Here is a 23789-nt window from a genome sequence, read left to right as displayed (position 1 = left end):
AAAGCATAAACACACCAGAGCTGCATCCATACCAACCGTATGCCCTTGAACGAAAAAAAATAAATAAACAAAGCAAGCAAAGGAGACAACCAGATTCGAGCGGGGCTTGAAACTGGCCATATGAACATTAGGGTGCCAGTGAATGTATGGAAAAAATCGACCCTAAAATTTCAAAAAGTACTATACAAAATGTTCCCCGCGTCGAAAAAACACCCTATGCAAAATATCAGCCCAATCGGACTTAAGGGAGTGGCGCAAAGCGTTTGAGTTTTTATGAAAATCGAAACATCGCCCAAGAGGGGAGTAAAGGATATGGGGTTTTCGATATATTTTTATGCCAAATGTTTGAACATTACATGAAACGTCGAGATCTAGTGTCATCTCGAATTTTTTTCACTCTGGGACTCCGAGAATACTGGGAATACGAGACGAAACGTATGGTTTTGGGTGCCAATAAAATAGTTATCTCGATTTTTCATTCGGAACTTGTTGCGAAATATTGAATTGCACGATAATATACCCAATGCAAAATATTAGCTCATTCGAACTTTTACTAGTGTCCCAGACGTTAAAATTTGAGTTTTTTGAAAACCGAAAAATCACCGGCTCTGGCTTTCAAAAACCTTTTTTTCATGCGAAATGTCTTAGAATTGCATAACACGTCGAGAATTACAGTTATCCGAAAAAAAAATGTTTTGTCAAAAATAACTTTTCAGACGGAAAAACGAGCAAGTGCCAAAAAAGAACTCCTAGTCTGAGCGCCAACGAGCTGACAGGAGCATTGGTGGGGGCATGACACAGCGATGCCGAGAAGACTGGACCCGACGAATAAACGACGTCCAGCCTACTGGTGGAACGAGACACTCGGTATCCTCCGCGCTAGCTGTCTACGAACCAGACGGAAAGTCCAGAGGGCACGAACCGATGTAGAAAGAGAGGAGCATCTCGCGTTGTTCCGAGCGACCAGAGCCGCCTTGAAATTGGAAATACGTTGGAGCAAAACAAACTGCTATAGGGAGCTGTGTCGAGACGTCGACGTAAAACCTCGGGTTCACCTTTAAAGGTTTTGCCACTCATCGCGGTGGCAAAACGTTTAAAGGTGAACAAAGCACCCGGGCCCGACGGAATCCCCAACGTGATCTTGAAATCGGCGATCCTTGCTTTCCCCGACATGTTCAGGATGGTGCTCCAGAAATGCCTGGATCACGGTCTCTTCCCTGCGAAATGGAAGATCTAAAAGTAGGTGCTGCTTCCGAAACCAGGAAAGCCACCTGGAGATCCAGCATCGTATAGGCCTATTTGTTTGCTGGATACTTTAGGAAAGCTCTTGTCGAGGGTTATTCTCAAAGACTGGTGAAATGCACGGAGGGTGACCACGGATTGTCGAAAATGCAGTTCGGGTTCCGGAAAGGAAAGTCGACAGTGTACGCTATTCGAACAGTTATCGAGATTAAAAAACGAAGAGGTGATCGTTACTGCCCGGTGATTTTGATCGATGTGAACAACGCCTTCAATAGTGGCAGCTGGGAGGCTATCGCCGAGGCGTTACACAGATTGAAGGCCCCTGGCTACCTGTACAGGATACTGGGGAGTTGCTTCCAGAATCGGATCTTGGTATACAACACAGACAGGGGACAAATACTGAAGAACATCTCGGCGGGAGTTCCACAAGGTTCCATCCTAGGCCCAACGCTGAAGTTACCCAGAGGTGTGAGGATCGTGGGTTACGCGGACGACATCGTAACAACGGTTATCGGCGAGACGGTCCAGGAAGTGGAAATGTTGGCGACGGAGGCAGTAGACACGATCGGTAACTGGATGGTCAGTGTAAAGCTCCAGTAAAGCAATCGAGGTGCTGTTATTGATCAACCGCAAAGCAGTGTTGCCGGCAGAAGTCTCGGTCGTAGGACATACCATCGCTTCGAGGCGGGCAGTGAAATACCTCGGAGTTATGAAGCTGAACAGCACATTCCGACTCATGGCTATGCGAGTCATATGCGCTTCTAGGACCATTTCGACAGAAGCTGTGTATGTAATCGCCGGGATGATTCTCATCTGCATCACTCTAGCGGAAGACAGTGAGTGCCACAAACGCAGGGTAACCAGTGATATCCGGAAAACGATGAGAGTGGAGTCGATGGACAAATGGCAGCAGGAATGGGATACGGCAGAGAAAGACAGATGGACGTACAGGCTGATACCGGTACTTTCGACCTGGTTGAACAGAAAGCACGGTGAGGTAAATTTCTACTTGACCCAGTTCTTGTCTGGACATGGCTACTTCAGGCAATATCTACAACGGTTCGGGCACGCAGTGTCACCCCTCTGTCCGGAGTGTGGAGATAGAGGGAAACACCGGAGCACGTCGTTTTTGTCTGTCCCAGGTTCACCACAAGGCGCGAGGGGCTGCCTGCACTTCATGTCGGGAATATTTCAAAGGAGATGTGTCGCGACGAGAGGATCTGGAATGCAGTGAACAGTGCAATCACACAAATCATGTCAGAGCTTCAGCGAAAGTGGAGGGCTGATCAATGCGCTGACAACGCCTGACTGTGAAAGGTGAACAACGGTGACGGCTGTTGCAATGGTTGGTACCCAACGAAAGTAGCTTTGACGGGGTGCGCGTTATGCTGGTGGGCACTACCTAATCAGCGCTCCGCTGGGAAGAGAAATCTTGCGAGGGTGACTGTGACGGGGCACGCAATTCCTAATCGGTACACGACTCGACGGGTAAACGGATACCGGCACGGAAAACAACAACATGCCAGTCTGGCAATATCTCGATGGAGCAACACTGCAAGCGTTTCGACGGAGCGAGCGTCAAGGAGGACGTCATCATTAACACCTAGACGGCTATGAGTGCCGTACTACACCTAAAATTATTCCGCCTCAACACATAGTAGGACATATGGATCTCATAGTTTTGCATCACTGCTTGTATTATTCTTCCAATTACAATTTATCACTGCCCGAAATGCTCCGAAAAGTTTTCATGTCTGGATTGTTTTAATAGAAGACATTTTACGAGTTTGAAATATTGTTACAAAAAATGTAATTTCGAAAAAATAAATTATTTTTTAATGATTTTGATCGATATTTTACTCGTTTACCATGAGTTGGGGCCGCGTGTGCAGTACTACGCACGAGTAGTTTTTACCCTTATATGGCAGATGGGGATGAAATATTCTGCTATATGGGTTCCTGGCACCATCTAGTATTAGAATCAACCATTTGACCCTCCAGGTTTTTACGAACATTTTGGCCACCATGGCCGTCAAAGTGTTAAACCGGTGAATACCCCACGAAAGTAGCTGCGACGGAGTGCGAGTCATGTTTGAGGGCACTACCTAATCGGCGCTCCGTTGGGAAGAGAAATCCTGTGAGGGTGACTGTGACGGGGCGCGCGCCAAGTTGGAGGGCGCTTTCTAATCGGTTCACGTCTCGATATGTGAAAACCCCCGCGAGGGTGGGCGTGACGAGTTGCGCGTCAAGTTGGAGGGCAATTTTTAATCGGTACACGTCTCGACGGGTAAACGGATGCTGCAAATTTGTAATAGAATGGAAAAGAAAGAAAAAGGAAACAATAGGTGAAGTACATGAGCACAGCCGCCCCCCGAAGTAGTCGCCTAGATGTGGTCCCGGGGGGAATGAGACTACGAATTGGACTTGGTTTTAGTGGGTGAGAGCCCCATTCAACGTCTGGGTTAACCCTTCCCAGATAAGGCTGGTAGAGCGTTTCTCACATCTTACAAAAAGCATTGTTGATATGGATGTTACCATCTAATATAAATACATGCTAGTCGATGATTATAAAATTCTGGTTATGAAAAGTTGATACTATATGAGGATGATGGTGAAAATATAGCAATGTCTATTGACTTGATCCCGACGAAAATAGTATTCTGTAATAATGAAGCAATGGTGGCTGAACGTCAATGTTTTTGACAACCAATGATTACAACTATTAAGTTAATTTCTTTTAATAAATTTCGTTTTATGGCGGTCGTAAAATAGCTAATATAAAGCCAGTTTTGATAATGTAGCTAAACGTCATATTTGTTGCCAAAGCATGAACACAAAATGCAAAATAGTCTTTTTGAAAATCAAAATCAATATATTTTGGCAGATAATGCGAAGCTATGAGCGATTTCATCTCAAATCAACCATACAAGGTCATTTTGTGTCAAGATGTTCAATACCCATGGAAGAGTTGTAAACAGTTTCCAGATCAAATCAATTGAAAGTTTTTCTTCTTTTTATATAGTTACCAACTTTATAAAAATCGTTTACATTCAATGTGTAGTTTTTTATGTTTCAACATGAAAAGAGTCATTTATCACTCGCGACAGTAGTCTGAAGGATGTCGAAATTATCCGATGGAATGTAATCTATTTTCACTTTACACTTTTACTATTCATGGGGGTGGTTGTGGGAAACATACAAAATTAGAGCGTCCCAACCCACGGATGTTTATCTATTCGAGTTGAAAAATATCCAAGTGTTACGATATGTGAATTTCTATGCACTATGCCTCATTAACATCGCCACGACCAGTTACACTCATATGTCTTCACCAGAGATGCCGACGCTGGCCTCTAGATGCCACATAGCTCATAAAAATAGGCTCATATTATCGGGGTGAAGTGGAAAAAAGGTAGTAGAAAAACCCAAAAATTGAAGAAAAAAAGGATTTCAAAAGAAACCTTCCAAACATTCGAGAAAATAGAAAGGAGCTCACGATTGCGCGCTTCCCGGGAGTGTTCGCAAAAATAAAAATTTTAGATTTGCGAATGAGGTTATACAAAACGTTTTCAAATTGCACATGTAATCGCAACATCTGCTGTTTGATCATGCAATGACCCATTGGACAAAGGCCATGTTTTAGTTATTTGAAATGGAACCTCTTCATAACAGTTGATTCAGCGTATAATAGAATTTCAAATTCAAGCAAAGAAAAACGAAGGAATATAAATTATAAATTATTCTTCAAAATTTTAATAGTATAATATAAAAATTTTTACTTTACCGTCTAGTTCATTTCATTAACCAAATATCCTTCTCAGTGAGCCTTCATTCACGTAATAACTTAACTGATGCAACTTAAATACTACTTTAACTCTTCGGAGCGCAAGTCTGTCTGTACTTGATACAAGAAAGTAAACATTTTTGGTATCGAATAATTACTGGACATGAAAAATGGACACATACACTCTGTCCAACTTCTGAAAGACCAGGTAATGATTCTTGCTGCTTTGTGTCATTGTAAACAAATAACGTTTCAATTTATATTCTAGTGTATTGGAATTTGTAACTACGATTTCCATATGTGTGCGCAAGCGCTGAGCGTAAACAAATGTTTTTGTATTTTTGACGTAGGACTACGTCTAACCGGAAGATATAGGGGGTGAAATGGAAATCTAGGCACTGAACAAGTAGGAAAAAATGCAAGATTTGGAACGCTTATAACTCGAGCATTTCTCAATAGATCGCAAAGGTTTTTGCATCAATTGATAGGAAATATATCTACGCATCTATCATAACGAATAACATTTAATTTTTCTTGAGATAAATAATTGAATAATTGTGAAATATCAAGCATTGTCCAAATGCACTATGTTTTTGATTGGTCCATTTTGTGCTCCTCAAACCGTACCGACCAAAACGGGCAACCAGAGCAGCAGCGAAATAAAATGAAGCACGATTGGAAAGGAAAAAGAAAAAAAATGAACGAAACATTGGTCGCAGTCTCACACATGCGTAATACTCGAGCCAGCCAGTCAGCTCAAAAATCCCCGCTCCGCTGCCGTAACGATCATTCTCATTCAAACCGTACACCACATCAGTTCACATCACAACATCATCTTGCGTGGACACCGACTGGACAACGCCTTGTTCTGGATTTGCCACCAAAACAGATTGTATAAAGAACAAACTTTTTTCTTCTGCTACCAGGCATTCTTTGTGTGGACACCGACTGGACAACATCGTTGCTGGACGAGCTGGACGGCGAGGAATCGAGTGCCTTTCTCAAGGCAAGAGGGTGGAGGTGGTAGCGCTGGAGTAAAGTAGAGTTTTCAAAGGGCCTTTCTCAAGGCTAGAGACGAATGAACTGCAAAAGTTTAAAGTCTCTATAATACAATACCTTACCTTACCTTCGCATCACAACACATCAACAAACCAACCCAAGCAGCCATGTCTGGACATGGCAAAGGAGGAAAAGTGCAAAATCCCGCTCGTGTTGGCAAAATCCCGACCGTGTTGGTCTGGAGTTCCCCGCAAGGGTAGCTAGGCCGAGCGCGCTAGTACCAGTGCACCAGTCCACCTAGCCGGCGTTATATACACCCCTATTCTGTATTTCGATCGATTCGAAATATTTCAAACGCATTGATAAAATTTCATTCTGTATTCCGTTCGAGTTGTTATTGCATTTCGTTCGATCTGTTTCTCTTAGAACATTAAATGGGCAAAACGTTCGAAATAGGGAATGCGAAATTATAACTCGAACGAAATTACGGTTTCGAACGAAATGGAAATCCGTCGGAATACAGAATAGGGCTGATAGTTTCGGCCGCCGAAGTGATCAAGTTAGCTGGCAAAGCTACTCGCGACGATAAGAAAGCCCGAATTCGGAACAGAACACATTCGGTTCGGTGGACATCGAGACAACAGGCAGTTGCAAACGCAATCGAAAAACGGCAGCTGGTAGCAGAAGAAGGTAAGGTAAGGTATTGTATTATAGAGACTTTAAACTTTTTCAGTTCATTCGTCTCTAGCCTTGAGAAGGACCCTTAGAAAACTCTACTCTACTCCAGCACTACCACCTCCACCCTCTTGCCTTGAGAAAGGCACTCGATTCCTCGCCGTCCAGCTTGTCCAGCAACGATGTTGTCCAGTTGGTGTCCACACAAAGAATGCCTGGTAGCAGAAGAAAAAAGTTTGTTCTTTATACAATCTGCTTTGGTGGCAAATCCAGAACAAAGCGGCATCGAGGGCGTTCGAAATGTTTTTTTTTCAAAACCACGAGTACAAAGTTTTCTAAATTGGAACCATTCCATAAAACACGGCGCTTATCAGGGCCATTAAACCTTTTAAAAAAAGAGTTTACGAAATACAGTTCAATGCTTTCTAAAATAATATCCAAAATAATAATAAAACACAAATTGATTTTTTCATAACTTGTTTGCCAGGATCTGATTAGTATGTGAATTTGGCAGTTGTTCTGAGCTTATTGATAGTTGGGGACTTTCCTGATTATTCAATTTTCACCAATTCTTAAATTGTTTCCAGATTGACAGTCCAGTAATTTACAATTAGTTCGACATTGAGCTAATTAGACGGACATGTAATGCGACATATTTAGTTGGACATTTTTGTAAACATAGAGATCCAAATTATGACCCTCATTGAAAGTCGACACTGTACCACTGTCATCGCAAATTTTCAATTACAGGTTAAAATCGCCTCCAATGCGACACTGAGTGGTGCTTCGGCACGTATCATTGAATGTAAGAAGAAATTTTCCAACTGTGAAATCTGTGGCGAGTGGCAACAAATCGCTAAACAGGAAGGTTTAGCCGAACAAGATGGGGATATCGAGTGATAACAAAACAATAAACTCTTTAGATTGAAGGTAATTTTGTGATCCTGAAAAGGACCCTTTTTAGCCTGCATGTGAATCCAACGAGCGAACAAACCGTAATGAATGTATTTTTCTTCTTCTTTCTTTGTTTTTAAGAGGCTTTAAACTTGGAAGTTCATTCGCCTCTAATAGATGTATTTTTTTGCCATCGCTGCCTTTTAACGCTCATACGTTCGTCTCGTTGGACTCGCCCCTTTGGCTGAGTCTGCCGATTTGTCTCTATCCTGTGAGCGTGTACCGCTAGAGTATAAAACACGCGGACCCCAAAAAAATATCTTATTTTCTTTCGCATCGCATCACATCATAAAAAGAAAACAAGCAGCAACGTGGACGTGTGGACGTAACAAAGGAGGACAAGTTAAGGGAAAGGCAAAGTCCCACTCGAACCGTGCAGGTGTACAGTTCCCCGTAGGTGTATCCGCCAATTTCTCCGCAAGGGTAGCTAGGCCGAGCGCGCTAGTACCAGTGCACCAGTCCACCTAGCCGGCGTTATATAGTTTCGGCCGCCGAAGTGATCGAGTTGGCTGGTAAAGCTGCTCGCGACGATAAGAAAACCCGCATTCAGAACAGAACACATTCGGTTCGGTGGACATCAAGACAACAACAGGCAGTTGCAGCGAGTGGCAAACGCATTCGCAAAACGGCAGCAGGTAGAAGAAAGAAAAAGTTTGTTTATACAGACTGCTTTGGTGGCAAAACCAGCCACCGTAAAACGCGTCGCTTTTCAGGGCCATTAAAACTTTCAAATAAGAGTTATTAAAAGTTTTTCACAATACCAATGCATTCTAAAGTGACATAATATGACATATAATATAAACTGATTTTTTTTGTTTATGCTTGTTCTTGAACTTATTGGTGGTTGGGGTCCTTTAAATTGATCATTCAGTTTTCACAAACCCATGTATGGTTTCTGAATTAAAAGTGGCTTCAAATTACAAAACATTGTATGCAGGATGGCATTAACGAATTTTCTCGGTAGCAAGAACTGCTTTCTTTGACTGCATGACGTTACATCTGCATTGATAGAGAAATAACTAAGGAGCAACATGATGAGCTATGTATTTCCTGCTGCTCTGTTCTTATTTTAAAGGACTTTAATCCGAAGGTCATCCGTCCCTGTATTTACTGTTGGTTTTTCAGAACGCTTATAGCTCGTTTATTTCTCGACAGATCGTAGAGTTCGTCTCCAAAACCTCAGTTCTTTTTCATTTTTATTTACTTTGTTTGCGGAGACTACAAATCTTACAATTCATTCGTCTCCGAAACCACAGCTTGAGGTACAGTAATGTGCTCAATAGTGAAATATATGATAGTGAACGAGCTGATGACCACCTATGCATTCCCTATCACAGCCATCATTTTGATTGTACGATATGTGTATACGCCGAAAGATGCCCGACGTTGAACATTTAATAAGTACAAAGCCTTCAGAAAAAAATCAAGAATCAAGTTTGTAAAGAAAAAACGCAAAAACACAACACCAAAGGTTCTTTTCAGAACCCCCAACATGTTCATAAAGAGTAAACAGTAAACTAATCCATTTTTCTGGTAGATAAGTAAAACAATATATTTAAAATAAATATTTAGCAAAAGCTGTCCCCTTTGTATAGTCCTACGTCACTCCGGTTATGTCACCGACATTACCCACCCGTCTTTTCAAGTGTCAAGTTTGTATAAGACCAGTTACATTTTCTGTTATTTTAGTTGTTTTGATGAAGAAATCTGGAAAATGCCGGAGGGAAAAGTGCACCAAGAAAATGTTGGTATCAGAGAAATTGCTTGTCGAATTGGACGTTCCCATCAAGTAGTGCTCAATTATCTGGCGAATCCTCAAAAATACGGTAAGAAGAGGAAGCTCCACGTAAATCGAAGCTCTCTGACCGGGTTAAGAAGGAAATAGTTAGAACAGCTTCGAATACCTCAAAATCGCTTATGCAAACAAAGCAATCTTTGAATTTAAATGTTCACCGAGAGACAATTCGTTTCGGTAAAAAGTGTCACATAACCCGTTTTTGGGTAGATAACGTCGCAACAGAATTCACATTCCAGCAAGACAATGCCGCTATTCATACCAGTAAGGAAACTAAGCAATAGATTAAGGACAAAAAACTTGACTTATTAGACTGGCCGGCTCGTTCTCCGGACTTGAATCCTGTTGAAAATCTTTGGGGGATCCTAGTACACAGAATTTACGCTGAGGAAAAGCAGTACACCACAGTTGATAAACTCAAGGCATGAGAAAATATAGAGAAATCTGTTCTACAGAATTTGGTAAATAGTATGGTTGGTAAATGACTGGACTAAGCGTACCATCGGTATTCGCGTACCGGCAGGCATAAAATAGACCCATTCGTGGTCCATTCCTGTCAAGTAACTCCTATCCTTACCTCCCCGTGGTGTCGGCTGGGTACGAGTAACCATAGTGAAGATCGTGTAACCAACCCCGGTGGGAGCTTGGTCGTATGCTGACATGGAAGGGCGCATATCCGAGCGTCTGTTCACCATGGATGTGCGGCTCAAAATAGCGTCTGATCCCCATGTCAGGGGCAGCTGATCACTGTCTTCCTGCCAGCGGGGATTCTTAAAAAAAGCTGTGCACGCCGGTCCTCCGGCGAGACAGGGGGTTGGTGCCCTGCAAGCCACCCGTAAAAATGAAATGCAAAGAAAAATTCACAAAGAAATTCGAGATAGGACAATCGGACTAGACAAACGCAAAGAACACGGACAAGAGATTGGAAACTGCAGGAAGTGTGCTGGGAAAGTTCGATGGTGCGATCGTTCCAAGGTGGGTATAACATCTGCCAGAGCTGCGGCAACAAACACTAGCTGGGTTCTGCTTTCATCGTGATGGGGGAGATGCAGAAACGGGTGATTGGCTGGTGGCCGATCAACGAAAGAATGTACAGATTGAGGATGCGAGACCACTTCTTCAATATCAGCATTATTAATAATGTCCACAGCCCTCATCTAGCTATTCCAGAATTCTGCTAGAACGTGAAAAAGATCGCGAAAACGGCCTAAGACTTATCGACTTCGGTGCCTCCAAGAACATGGCCATAAGTAGCACCTTCTTCCAGCACCGCATCCAATACCGTTACACCTGGAGATCACAACAGCAAACAGAAACACAAATTGATCACGTAACTATCGTGCCATCACAATCGTGAATGGTGCCTACATAATTCTGTCTCAGATCCTCTTCCGCCGTCTATCGCCAATAGTAAGTAGATTTGTTGGAAGTTATCAGGCCGGATTTATGCCCGGTTGCTCGACGACGGACCAGATTTTTACACTGCGGAAATCCTCCAAAAGAGCCGCGAGTACCAGGATCCTACACACCACATCTTCGTTGATTTCAATGCAGCATATGATACAATCGACCAATGACAGCATGGACGAACACGGCTTTCACCGGAAGCTGACAAGACGACGATGAACGGTGTGCGATGCAGTGTGCGGAGCTCAGGTGAGCTGTCGGAATCATTTGAGTCTCACAGGGAACTGCGACAAGGCGATGGACTCTCCTGTCTGCTCTTCAACGTGGCGCTGAAAGGTGTTATGCAGAGAGCGGACTTCAACATGCGGGGCACGATTTTTAACAAGTCTAGTCAGTTTATCTGCTTCGCCGACGACGTGGACATAATCGGAAGAACACATGCGACGGTAGCCGACTTGCATACCCGACTGAAACACGAAGCAGGGCTATTTGGGCTTGGGAATGCGTCTAAGACTAAATACATGCTAGCAAGAAGGACTGATCGCAATAGAGTTCTTCTTGGCAGTAGTGTTATGATCGACGGCGACGAGCTTGAGGTGGTAGTGGATTTTTTCTACCTTGGCTCGTTGATAACAACTGACAACAACAGCCGTGAAATTCGAAGACGCATAGTCAATGGAAGTCGTGCCTACTATGGGCTTTGCAAATCCTTGAGGTCCAACAAACTCCGACCCCGTACGAAGTGTACCATGTGCAAATCCCTAATTCGACCGGTTGTTCTCTATGGGCACGGAGCATGGACGATGCTTGGAGAGGACTCACAAGCGCTTGGTGTTTTCGAGTGCTTTGCCGAGTGCTCAAAACAATATACGGCGGTGTACAGGTAAACAGAGTATGGAGAAATGAACAATGAACTGGCGCAACTCTACGGCGAACCCGGCATCCAGAAAGTCGTCAAGGCTGGAAGAGTGCGATAGGCAGGGCCGGTTGCAAGATTGCCGGACAGCAATTTCAAAAAGAAATTTCCAGGTTATTCAACGAAATGGTAAGGTTACCAATTATTGGCATGTAAATCTGCAGATTGCTTCGATTTTTGCATTGATTATACTTATGAACTTTGAAGTCTTATAAAAACTGGGCAGCTGAAATTATTATATTTAAGTCCAATAAATAAACAAACGACACTTTTGAATAGTACGGTGATGAAACAGGCGTTCGGCGGTCAACGATCCGATAACACTGAAGAAATTCGTGACGCAGTTACATCGTACTTCAAAAAGAATAGAAAAACTCGTGCCACGCTATGAAAAATGCCTCGAAAGTTACGGCGATTATGTAGAAAAATAGAAAAAAAACGTAGATCACGAAAATCACCTTGTTTTCTGTCCTAACTTTATTTTTCCGCGATTTCTGAGACACTGAAACTTATTTTTTGAACGACCCTCGTACTTAGCGACCAAATTTTTTGCCATCAAAAAGCCAGACTATATAAAGGAGATATCAGATATCAGTCCTGAAATGGACAGGCCTTAAAGTGCTACCCCAACATTAGTCATAAAACGCAGTTTTCTAATTTCATTCAATCCCGGACTGAAGATCAAATTAAGTCAGCCTTCGATTGAACCCAATAATTCTTCTAACCATCATTTTGGAATTCTAACTTGCGCCCCAAAGAGTTAACCAAAAAAGCAAACTAGATGTTCAATCAATATCTACTTGAATAAAAAAAAATTAAACAAAAATCTTACAGACAACTACTATCGATAGATACTGTGCAAGCGAATCAAGAAATATGATTTATTTTCATTCCTCCTCGGCATAAATAATCTGATCAAAATGAATCACATCTCATAAAATAATAGATTTTTTTTAATACTGTTGCACCCAGTTTTTTATGCATCAAATATTATACAAAACTGTTACTAAAAAAAGTGATAGATTTCCCTTTGAACAATTAAAATAGTGTAGGACGTCACTTCCGCATGATTTGGACTTACCTTACGATTGATTCTGTCAATTTGTCTGTTCTGATTCTCGAGTTCAGATCCCATATCGAGAGCCATGTTTCTTAAGTTACCGATCATTGTGTTGACCTGGCCCATGTTATCTTCCATCTCGTCTTCTCGTGCATCGTTGGTTATTCTTAAAAAAAAATTGGTATTGGAAAATTTGAACGACAAAAATATTGCATTTTCCGTAGCTGAATACTGATAACTACAAATTATCGTACAATCTAGTGAATTTTACATTTAATTCATATAAACAATCATCTAATCTTGTGAATGATAGTTTGACGAAATTAACCAAGCGTAATTTCCCCAAACATCATTTCTTGTGAAAGTTACGCAACGAAACAATAGAATAGGTCCCCTTTTCGTCATTGTGAAAGTATATATGTTGAGTAGAATCTTGGCCATCGCATTGAACTGATAATGATTACAATTATCAAATCTATATATAAAAATGGATTTCTGTCTGTCTTTCTGATTCTCATGGACTCGGAAATTACTGAACCGATCGACATGAAAATTTGTATGTAGGAGTTTTTGGGGCCAGGGAAGGTTTTTATGATAGTTTGAGATTTGTATGGCAGCTCTCTGAGGGGGGAACTGCCATACAAATGAAGCATAAATTTCTGCATAACTCAAGAACTAATCAAGCAAACGAAACCAAATTTGGCATGTGGAGGTTTTAGGGGGCATGAAACGTGTCTAAGATGGTTCAACGCTCCTCCCACCTCTCTAAGGAGGGGCTGCCATACGAATGAAACACAAATTTCTGCATAACTCGAGAACTAATCAAGCAAACGGAACAAAATTTTGCATATGGAGGTTTCAGGAAACAATAAATGTTTATATGATGGTTTGACATTCTTCCCCTCTTCATAACTCGAGAATCAATCAAGCAAACGGAAACAAATTTCGCATGTGAAGGTTTTAGAGGGCACGAAATGTTTCAATAGTGATCCTCCCTCCTCTTTAAAGGAGGGAGAGGGTGTTGCATAACTCGAGAACTAATCAAGCAAATTGAACAAAAATTGGGCATAATGTTTCTATAGCGGTTTGACACAACTACCCCCTCTCTAAGGGGAAGGGGGCTGCCATACAAATGAAACAGACACTTCAGCATATATCTAGAAGGAATCAAGTAATTGGTGCCGAATTTTGGGCGGGACGAAGTTTGCCGGGTCAGCTAGTATGCTATAAAGGTCCACGCGTTATTATTAGTAAATAGCATGCATTCACTTTGGCTCCGAGTTCAATTTTGTGAAAAAAATATACCGAAATACGAGTTTATATCAACAAAAATCACAAATTTGTTAATGTTTCTGAACACAACACTGCACGCTATTTTATGAGTGTGAGTAATTTTTGTGTACGATACAAAAAAAATTAGCTCAACTGTAGTATATATCAAACCACGTTGAACTCAAACATCGATACATGCATACGGGTTACATGAGAGAGAGAAACTAATTCAATTTGGAAGAGCCACTTCAATATGCATTGAAGTCCATTTGACGGGGAAGAATAAAATGAGATAGCAACTAAACCCCCAAATGACTGTTGAGTCATGTAACTGCTAGAAAAAGCCAAAACCAAACGCCATTGAATACGAAGGCGAATTTCTTCATAGTCCGCTGACTATCCTCAGTTGAATGACATTGCCGAGCCCTGTCTGGAAATACTAATACTTTGCTTCGTCTTCTACAGGCGTGTGTGCACGTCTCATCAGTCTACCTTCGTATCTCAATCAGATGCTACTAAAGAGTGTGTCACATCAAATTGCATCACGGAAAAAACGCTGTAGAAATTTAATTTTTAGGAATTATATCTTCAGCTTTCGCTTTAAAATCAGATAAGAGTGTATAGATCACGTTGGCCATGCTTCACTGTCAATTTTTCGTAAATTTGGAAAAATGTCGTCGAACGAAAAAGAGCGTCGTGAATTAATCCTGTGCACTCATTTCGAGAATCCGGAGTTGTCACATCGGGACATCGGTAAGATGCTGGGAATCGTCCAATCCACGGTCAGCAGAGTACTAAAACGATACTTCGAGAACCTAACCATCGACCGGAAGGTGAAGAACGGCAAAAATGGATGCTCCGTCAGTGAAAAAGATCACAAGCGCGTAGTTAAGCAGTTTAGACGTGATCCGAGAAGTTCGGTCCGGGATGTCGCCAATAAGCTGAATTTGTCAAGTTCATTCGTCCAGCGAACCAAGCAGCGGGAGGGCCTGCGTACATACAAGGTTCAGAAGGCTCCAGACAGCGACGAAAGGCAAAACATGGTGGGGAAGACGCGAGCCCGGAAGCTGTACACCGAAATGCTGACGAAGCCGCATTGCCTGGTAATGGACGACGAAACCTACGTCAAAGCGGACTTTCGTCAGCTGCCGGGCCTGTTGTTCTTCTCCGCAGAGGACAAATTCAGCGTTCCGGAGGAGATTCGCATACAGAAACTATCCAAGTTTGCCAAAAAGTACATGGTGTGGCAAGCGATCTGCTCTTGCGGAAAGCGGAGCGCCCCCTTCGTGATGACCGGCACGGTAAACGGGTAGGTTTACCTTAAGGAGTGCCTACAGAAGCGCTTACTACCACTATTGAAGCAGCACGAGGGCTCGACCATCTTCTGGCCGGATCTCGCCTCGTGCCACTATTCAAAGGACGTGTTGGAGTGGTACGAAGCCAACGGGGTCACCTTCGTGCCAAAGGAAATGAACCCGCCTAACGCGCCGGAGCTTTGCCCAATAGAGAAATATTGGGCGATTATGAAGCAGGCCCTCCGGAAGAACCCAAAAGTTGTCAAATCGGAGGCGGACTTCAAGAGAAAATGGTTTTCTGTTAAAAAAAAACTACAACCTGACGTTGTACAGAACCTTATGGACGGGGTAAAGAGGAAGGTACGAGCATACGGGCTTGGGCTCGAAGTATGAAAAATGGAAAATGCCAAAAGTTGTATAATAGTTTTTATTTTACTGTCTAAAAATTCCAAAAGGATCGGTCTACTGGGCGAATTTCTACAGCGTTTTTACCGTGATGCAATTTGATGTGACACACCCTTTATACTAGATATGTTCGCTTTCGTCACGGAAGAGATTTTGTCCGGAATGTTTTTGCGGAAACGAAGAACGATTTTTCGAAGGTCTGCGTCATCCGGCCTAACAACAAAAAATATCGTTCATAGGCACGTGGTCCTATGTTGATCCGGATTCTGCCCTGACTCCGGTCACTATGGCTTAAGCAATAGGTGCTGTGAAGGTGCAAGACACCATTACTTTGTTGGTCGAAGATAACCAACATGACCTCATCATGTCAAAAACCACAGCGAAAGCCACATGCTTCTAACACGTGAAGAATGTTTTTGTACGGTGTGTAGGTGCTCTATTCCCGGTTGGAGAATTCGGGATAGAAGTTATCCATAGGCTTTGATTTTGCGGACCCTACCGAACATTTTTTTTTACTTTATTGAAAATATCTTCGCTATAAAAATGTAACGCACAGACATAACTTATCAGTTAATTCTAATTTTAAACAAATTTTTGGTCATTCCAAAGTCAAAAAAATCTGAAACTTCGTTGAAGCGATTGCAGCAGACGTCCAGAGGATTATTCATCCCATATAAGGTGCGATGGTTTGAACGACGGAAAAAATCCACTTGACGCGTCACCCGAAGAGGAATGTTGAAGCGTAATTTCCCAAGTAAGTCAACACAATCGACGTGGTTTGTCAGAACATCAAATATGAGCATACGTTGAAGGAGTATTCGTCTGCTTGATAGTGTCGGTAGGTCGATCAACATGCATCGGCTTTCATAAGATGGCAGGATCGTCCTATCCCTCCAGTTTAGGCGCCTTAGAGCATATCGAACAAAATGCTTTTGAATCCGTTCGATCCGGTTGATGTGAACAGCGTGATACGGAGCCCAAACCTGCACTCCATATTCTAATACACTGCGCACAAGTGAGCAGTACAACGTTTTCAAACTATACACGTCCTTTAAGTGATTTGTGGTGCGCTTCAGGAATCCAAGTATAGAATACGCTTTGGCCGCTACTGCGGCGATGTGTTCAGTGAATCTCAATTTGCTGTCGACAAGTATTCCAAGGTCCTTTACTGTGCTGGTACGTTTCAAAATTGTGTTTCCCATTTTGTAGTCGATAAAAAGCGGAATACGAGAACGGCTGAAAGAAATCACATAGCATTTGTTGGCATTGACTTCCATTCCATTTAATCGGCACCATTCCAATAGCGACTCGATGTCCATTTGAAGTGCGTAGCAATCCAGAGTCGATGTAACTACTCGGTAGAACTTTAAATCGTCAGCGTACAACAGCTTCTTAGATTTTAGCTTCGTGCAGAGGTCGTTAATGAAGAGAACAAACAGCAAGGGTCCGAGTATGCTGCCTTGAGGAACTCCGGACCGTATATGAACAGGATCAGAGCAGGAATCGCCTATCTTAACGAAGGAGATGCGGCCCGTGAGGTATGAACAGATCCATTGTGTAAGCCACTCTGGAAGTCCCATACGTCCGAGCTTCTCAACTACCAAAATGTGCGGTACCTTGTCGAAAGCTTTGGCAAAGTCCACATAGACAGCGTCAACTTGCTGTCGCTTCTCCATTTTGTCTAGAAGAGTCGATACGTAGCTTAGCAAGTTGGTAGTGGTTGAACGTTTCTTCATGAAACCATGCTGGTCATTGGAAATGATGCATTTGGTAGACTGATAAAGTACATCATGCACCATGGATTCGAAGACCTTAGGCAGACAGTTGAGAATGGAGATCCCTCGATAATTTTCGACATCATGTAGGGAGCCAGATTTATGAATTGGTTTGATTGAGGCGCACTTCCAGAGCGTAGGAAAGCTCTTCTCATTGAATGAACGGTTGAATAAAATACTTATGGGTAGGGCTAGGGAATTTGCGCAATTTTTAACGAAGAACGGAGGCAGTTGATCAGGACCAGGGCCTTTTGATCCATCGATGGATTGTAGTTTTAGCAACACCTCATGGGGCGAGAAACTCACCCGGGGTACGTTGACATTATATTGCGGAATAGTGTTCAGGTAGGTTTCAGACAAAGGTGGTGAGTTGTTACTTGACACACTTTGAAAGAAAGACGAGAACATATCTGCAGATTCTTTTGACGTACTGGCGGTCATTCCTCGGTATCGTACGTTTTGTGGTATTCCTTTTATCATTTTCCGGTCGTTTATAAATTTCCAAAAATATTTCGGGTTTTCTTTCACACTATCTTCGACGCGATGAATATAGTCACGAAAACATTGTGCATTCAAAGAGTTGTATTGCGCCTCTATTTCATGCATTTCTGTTTTTCGTAACTCGTTCCTACATTTGAAAAATCGTTTCCTAGACTTGCGAAGACGATTTCGGAGATTTCGAAGGTCCGCATTCCACCACGGATGGTTCTTGTCAAATTTTCTTTTCCTTCTTCTCATTGGTACGCTGGTTCTTATAATCCGAAAAAGCTCGTCATAAAAACGGGCAGTCGCCTCGTCAACCGATTCTTCTTCCAGTATTTGATTCCAGTCAACTTGTCGAAATTCCTCATCCAAGGCAGTAAGATCACACCTACTGAAATCATAGCAGTCAATCTCCTCGTCGAGTATATGCTGCTCAACTTCCAGCTTTACGACGAACGGTTTATGATGCCTGTCCATCTTCATTAACGGGTTTGGCGGTTCGAAAACATCTGCACAAGCGAAGTTATTTATGAAAACCAAGTCGAGCAATTTTCCGTTGTCATTTATAAAATGATTTTGCTGCTGTAATCCGCTCGCTAGCATATATTCAGTCAAAGCTAGTTCGGGTTCGGTAGACGCATTAATCGGTAGAAAGCAATACATATCGTCGTCGTACCGCCAGCATAAATTTGGCAAGTTGTAGTCTCCTAAAACAATTATTTTGTCATGGTCTTTAGCTGACGAAGTTTGTGGAGTTTACTATATGGACTGAGAAGTCCCGGGATTTTTCAACAGGTGGCGCCACTAAAAAATTAACAATTCAATTAACATTAATTTCGAGAGGTTCATCTGTCACTAGCTTATGTGTGAAGTTTCATGACATTTCGTTTATTTATTCACAAATTACAGTTGTTCAAGTGTTACTACTTGAGCATTCGTATAGGAAATGGAAATATAGGAAATGATGGGAAAACTCCTGAACAATCAATGTATTGATTAACAAAATGTTAATCCACCTTTACTCCTTCGAGAAATTCGAGAATTTAAAATGAGCCGTACAAACACCGCAGATGCACCTCGCTCTGAAAGGCCAAAAGAGGCTACGAACCCAGGAATTGTAAAACAAGTGTATCCACTCGTAGGCATCTCAAAAGAACGAGAGGGGTATACTTTGAACGGAATTCTGGACATGAAGAAGCTATCCGCGCGATGGGTGCCGCGTTTGCTAACCGTCGACTAAAAACAGTGGCGCGCTAATGATTCAACAGCCGGTTTGGCGTTGTTGGAACCTAATCGAGTGGACTTCTTTCGACGTTTTGTGGCAATGGATGAAACGTGGATCCATTACCACACTTCTGAGTTCAATAGGCAGTCTGCCTGCCGTTTCGTACTACAGAAAAGGAGTCGAAATGTTGGAAATGTATTGCCCGCGAAGGAAACTATGTTGAGGAATAAATACAGCTTTGCCCAAAAAACGATTGCTTTCATTAAAAATCCCGGAACTTTTTAACCTATGTAGAACAACACCGGTTGCGACCGCTTTTATGACAGTCGGCTATTCTGCCGAGCGCAAGTCATACAGGATGCTGCACACGAAGACGGGTGAAATTCAAATCAGTCGGGATGATCGTTTCCGGAGCTTAGAGACGGATCCAAGCAAGGCCGCGGAGTCGAGCTGGAGGCAGCCGGAAGGTAGCGACGAAATGGAGTGGACTCTCGACGAAATAAAACGACGAACCCCACGATGTTAATGATACACACTTCGAAGGTGAATTCCATGGCTGAAACGACGAAGACAACGGTGTGCAACAAGAGTTTTGGTTACGCAGAACATGTAAACATGTAAACGTGGCGCTAGTTGCACCTCCACCCGCTCGCGGTTCACGGAGGCAACAACTGTCACGGTACTCCCAAGGAATTAATTCGTTTGAACAAATTTTGTTGAATCGAGGTCGTATGGAGAAGCTATGTCCGGTCCGAAATGCGCTGAGTGAAAATTGGCGATTGCCTTGTCTTATTGTGACATCGGTACGTGGAGTTGGCAGAATTGCCCCCAGGCCGTAAACCCATTGAATCTAAATGGATTTTCAAGTGTAAGGCAGTTGAGGAAAGTAATTTGGTCCGGTTCAAAGCGTGGCTTGCGGCACAGGACTTCTGCCAAAAATTTATCACTGATTACGATCTGGTCTTCGCCCATGTAGTAAAGAAGTTTACGTTCCGGGCTGATAATGGTTACGACACATGTTAACGACGTATGTGGACTTCAAAACGGTGTATCTTCACGGCCAGCTACAGGATCTTCATTCATCAGTCTTCGGAGTATAAGAACGGAATATGTCGGTGGAGACGCAGCATATACGGACTCAAACAGGCAGCCCGCGTCAGGAACATGAAGCTCAAGGTGAAGGTGTTGAAACATATGGGCTTCTATCATGTGGATCCATGTCTCTACATGTTCAGAAGCCTAAGTGTCTTGTGGAGGCCGACTGGGCAGGTCAGTGACCGCAAATCAAACTCTAGCTAATTGTTTAAGTCGGATTTATCGGAAGGAGTTGTCACAAGCAGAAGTATGTGGCCCTGTCTAGCACCGAGACTGAATAAGTGGTGCTTGCGGAGTGTCTGCAGGAGGTCCAGAAATTGATGAAATTGAAATTGATGTATCTGATTCTCCCGATCCTGGTTAACGAGGACAATCAAAGTTGTATTGCATCGGCCCCGAGGAGACCGATCCGAGCGCAAAGCAAATAATTTCGTCAAGATATTGTTCGAGACGGTATCATTAAACTGCAGTAGTGCCCAACAGAGCAAATAATTTGAGAATGAAGTCGTTGGCCTAAACAGGAATGTGCCCATGAACTCCTCGAAATCTCCTGCATTCATGATCAACGAAAAAGAAACCTCTGGTATCTGGTATCTGGTATTTGGTATCTGACCCTAGGGACCGGTCCTATCTTTGCATTGAATTTGACAAGTGCAAGTCGGAAAAAAATTCTTTGAAGTAAAATCCACCGACCAGAATGGGAATCGAACTCGAACCCCCGACTTATTAGGTGTGACGCTAACCACTCGGCCACGGGAGCACCGAGTAGTTTTCATTACTATTTATTGCATACTAAAATTGTTTACTGAAAAGATCATCATTTGAAAACAAAATTACCAGTCCAATGCGATTTGTAAGAGTTCATTTTCGCTACAATTTCGAGTTAATCTAACATTTGCCAATTATGACTAAACACACACCGACAGGTTGCTTGCTACACACAAATAATACCTTCCAATGTAACCCGCTTGTGGTCCTAATCCATTACGGTCGTCCATAACTCTTTGAGGTTGATTGTTCACTACTTTACCGTCGTCGTTACCTTTCCATGTACCATCGTCTTCTTTAAATGATGCACTCCTGGTTACACATCGCATCACGATTAGCAAAACACATAAGAAGGTTTATTAGCAAATATTATCGATGATACATACGACTCATGGAAAAAACAAATGCAAATTTTTAATAAAAATAGTATATTTTTTATAAAGTTTGAATAGTTGCAAGAAGGAATGTAAAAAAGCCATGTTAACGTGTTCATACTTATTGCAAGGCAATACACAGATGCCACAACATTTCTCCATTCCACTGAGATTTTTCTCAGCCTCTCGCATGTCGGCATTGATCTGGTCCATACCCTCCTCGATGCGGTCCAGTTGTTCTAAACACGTGTTGTTGTTCATTGGAGGTTAACGAAGGAAAGGATAGAAAACAAACATCAATAATAATCGTAATAGCCAATATCGTTTAGTTGTTCGAAGTTTATGGGTAATTTTGGAACGAGGTAAAAAGCGAGACAGGGATTAGTAAAGAAAAGAATGAGCTCGTTTTAGTACTGCACTGGGAGGGATTAATTCATCTGTATTCTGCGAGTATGAAATAATGGAACTTACTGTAAGGGGGGAAAAAGTTATGCAAAACATGCAAAAAATTCGAATTTGGCATTGAATTGATGATAATTTTGCAGTTATTGAAAATATATAAGAATAATACGAAAGAGTATAGATTAATCTACTTGTGTTCGCCTACATCTTACAGCTCGTAAACCCCACACCCACAATTGTGTCCCGTCATTTACGATAAAATGATTTCCATATGAAATTTATGTATCTGTATTAACATGTGATTGCGAAATGTGTCAGATCAACGAAAACATGGAAAAATATCGAACAAAAAAAAACAACTAAAACAAATTACAGAGAGCAAACATTCGATTAAATAATTTTCATTTGTATTGCTAGAAAACAGGTTTTACTAAGTTTCATTCGAACTGGAATTACTGACAACCCCCACAAAATATTGGTTCCAACGTTTTCCAAAAATGGTTCATCTCGTTTGTCCATTTGTTATAATGTTCATGACTCAGTAACTTGGTTTATTTGGAAATGAACGGCTCGGTATAATTTACTGAAAAATGTCAGTATAAATCATCTGAAAAATGTCAGTATAAACATCGGGGGAATCATTTGGAATCTTTTGAACAGATTGTGCTGTTTGTGGCGGAGGTACTCGATTAGATTTGAGGGCAGTGATGACATTTCACTGTTTCAATTCAGTAACTAGCACGTGAGCTTCATGCCTACGCTGAGGAAACAGTCATCGCTCACCAGAGAGAAACTATGTGCTTTTCCCATCCACTGGTGGATATACAAATTGCCAGTGTACGCTAGTTGGGAGAAATCGTGGTGTGAACGAGGCACACTCTCATACAAAAATTTGCTCTTGAGAGCCATCGTGTACAAACACCTCTGTACGCACTGATTCGCGCTTTGGTGCGCACTGAAGAGAACGCTGGAGAGTGCACTTGTGAGAGGACGCTTTAGTGCTTCGCTTCGTTGTGCCGATCAGCGCATTCATCGAAAATGTCTGACAAAGCAGAACGAGACGAAATTGTGCGACAATTGTCCATTAAGTTGATCGAAAGTCATCCCTGTTCTGCCAAGAGAGTACACGCAAAAAGTACACCGAGCGCGCGCGTTCTCCTTCGACACTTTAGAGCGACCAAGTGTTGGGTGAAGAAAAAATCTTATCTTCCATCATCATGGTTTGCTTTCTCTGTTAAGTTATTGTTCTTCACACAAGTGTATCACGGTTGGTATGGAGGCGTGCTGTTGTTTTTATGCATTGCTTAGAACGAGCGAACACAAAGCGGGCGCTAGAATTTTATATGTGTGTATGAAATGAAACGCTCTGATGGAAGTGGCTTTCAATTGAGTTAACGCTTTGATTCGCTGAAAAACGTGAACCGGGGTGAAACATGCGTGTGGATTATATGTCGAATAAGATTGCACTCTTCAGTGTACTCTTCTGTGTACTCCTCAGTGTGGCAGAGTTCGGATCAGCGGGCTTCAGTGCTGGACACAGGTTTTCGCACACTCTAATTCTCAAGAGTAAAGAGTGTGACTCACTCACACCAAGATTTCTCCCAACTATCGCACACTGGCTCTTTATATATTCGCCGGTGAAAAGGAAAAGCGCATGTTTTCTCTTTAGCGAGTGATGATTGTATCCTCAGTTTAGGCATGAAACTCGCGCGCGTGTATATCATTTCAGTGAAAATGCCATCACTGGTTATAGGAAGAGTACCGGAAGTATAACAGTTCGGCTGAAAAGTTCATAAGGTAACACAGTAAAACAATTTTTTTTTTGCAAATTTTAATTTTATTATTCAACATAATTGCCTTCGA

At 42.3% G+C, this 23789-nt stretch overlaps 1 protein-coding gene across 7 annotated transcripts in view; it reads right to left on the bottom strand.

Annotated features, from left to right (window-relative positions):
* The window catches only part of LOC129765144 (synaptosomal-associated protein 25), a 172007-nt gene that overhangs the window by 58263 nt on the left and 89955 nt on the right, over positions 1-23789 (bottom strand). For 6 of the 7 annotated variants that reach the window (XR_008741395.1, XR_008741396.1, XM_055765090.1 and 3 more), the window contains exons 5-7: positions 21646-21763; positions 21334-21462; positions 12854-12998 (exon numbers count right to left, since the gene is read on the bottom strand). Coding sequence is in view for 4 of the 7 variants with exons in the window: in XM_055765090.1 (XP_055621065.1) it covers positions 12854-12998; positions 21334-21462; positions 21646-21763 (392 nt within the window). In the remaining 3 variants the exon portion in view is untranslated. Of the gene's footprint in view, positions 1-12853; positions 12999-21333; positions 21463-21645; positions 21764-23789 lie in introns of those variants that run through there. The other variant, XM_055765053.1, reaches the window with a different exon arrangement.

Source organism: Toxorhynchites rutilus, chromosome 1 (genome assembly GCF_029784135.1).
Source record: "Toxorhynchites rutilus septentrionalis strain SRP chromosome 1, ASM2978413v1, whole genome shotgun sequence".
Classification (NCBI taxonomy): Eukaryota; Metazoa; Arthropoda; class Insecta; order Diptera; family Culicidae; genus Toxorhynchites; species Toxorhynchites rutilus.
The sequence above is the reverse complement of the archived record's forward strand: the minus strand, read 5'-3'. Positions and strand labels throughout refer to the sequence as shown.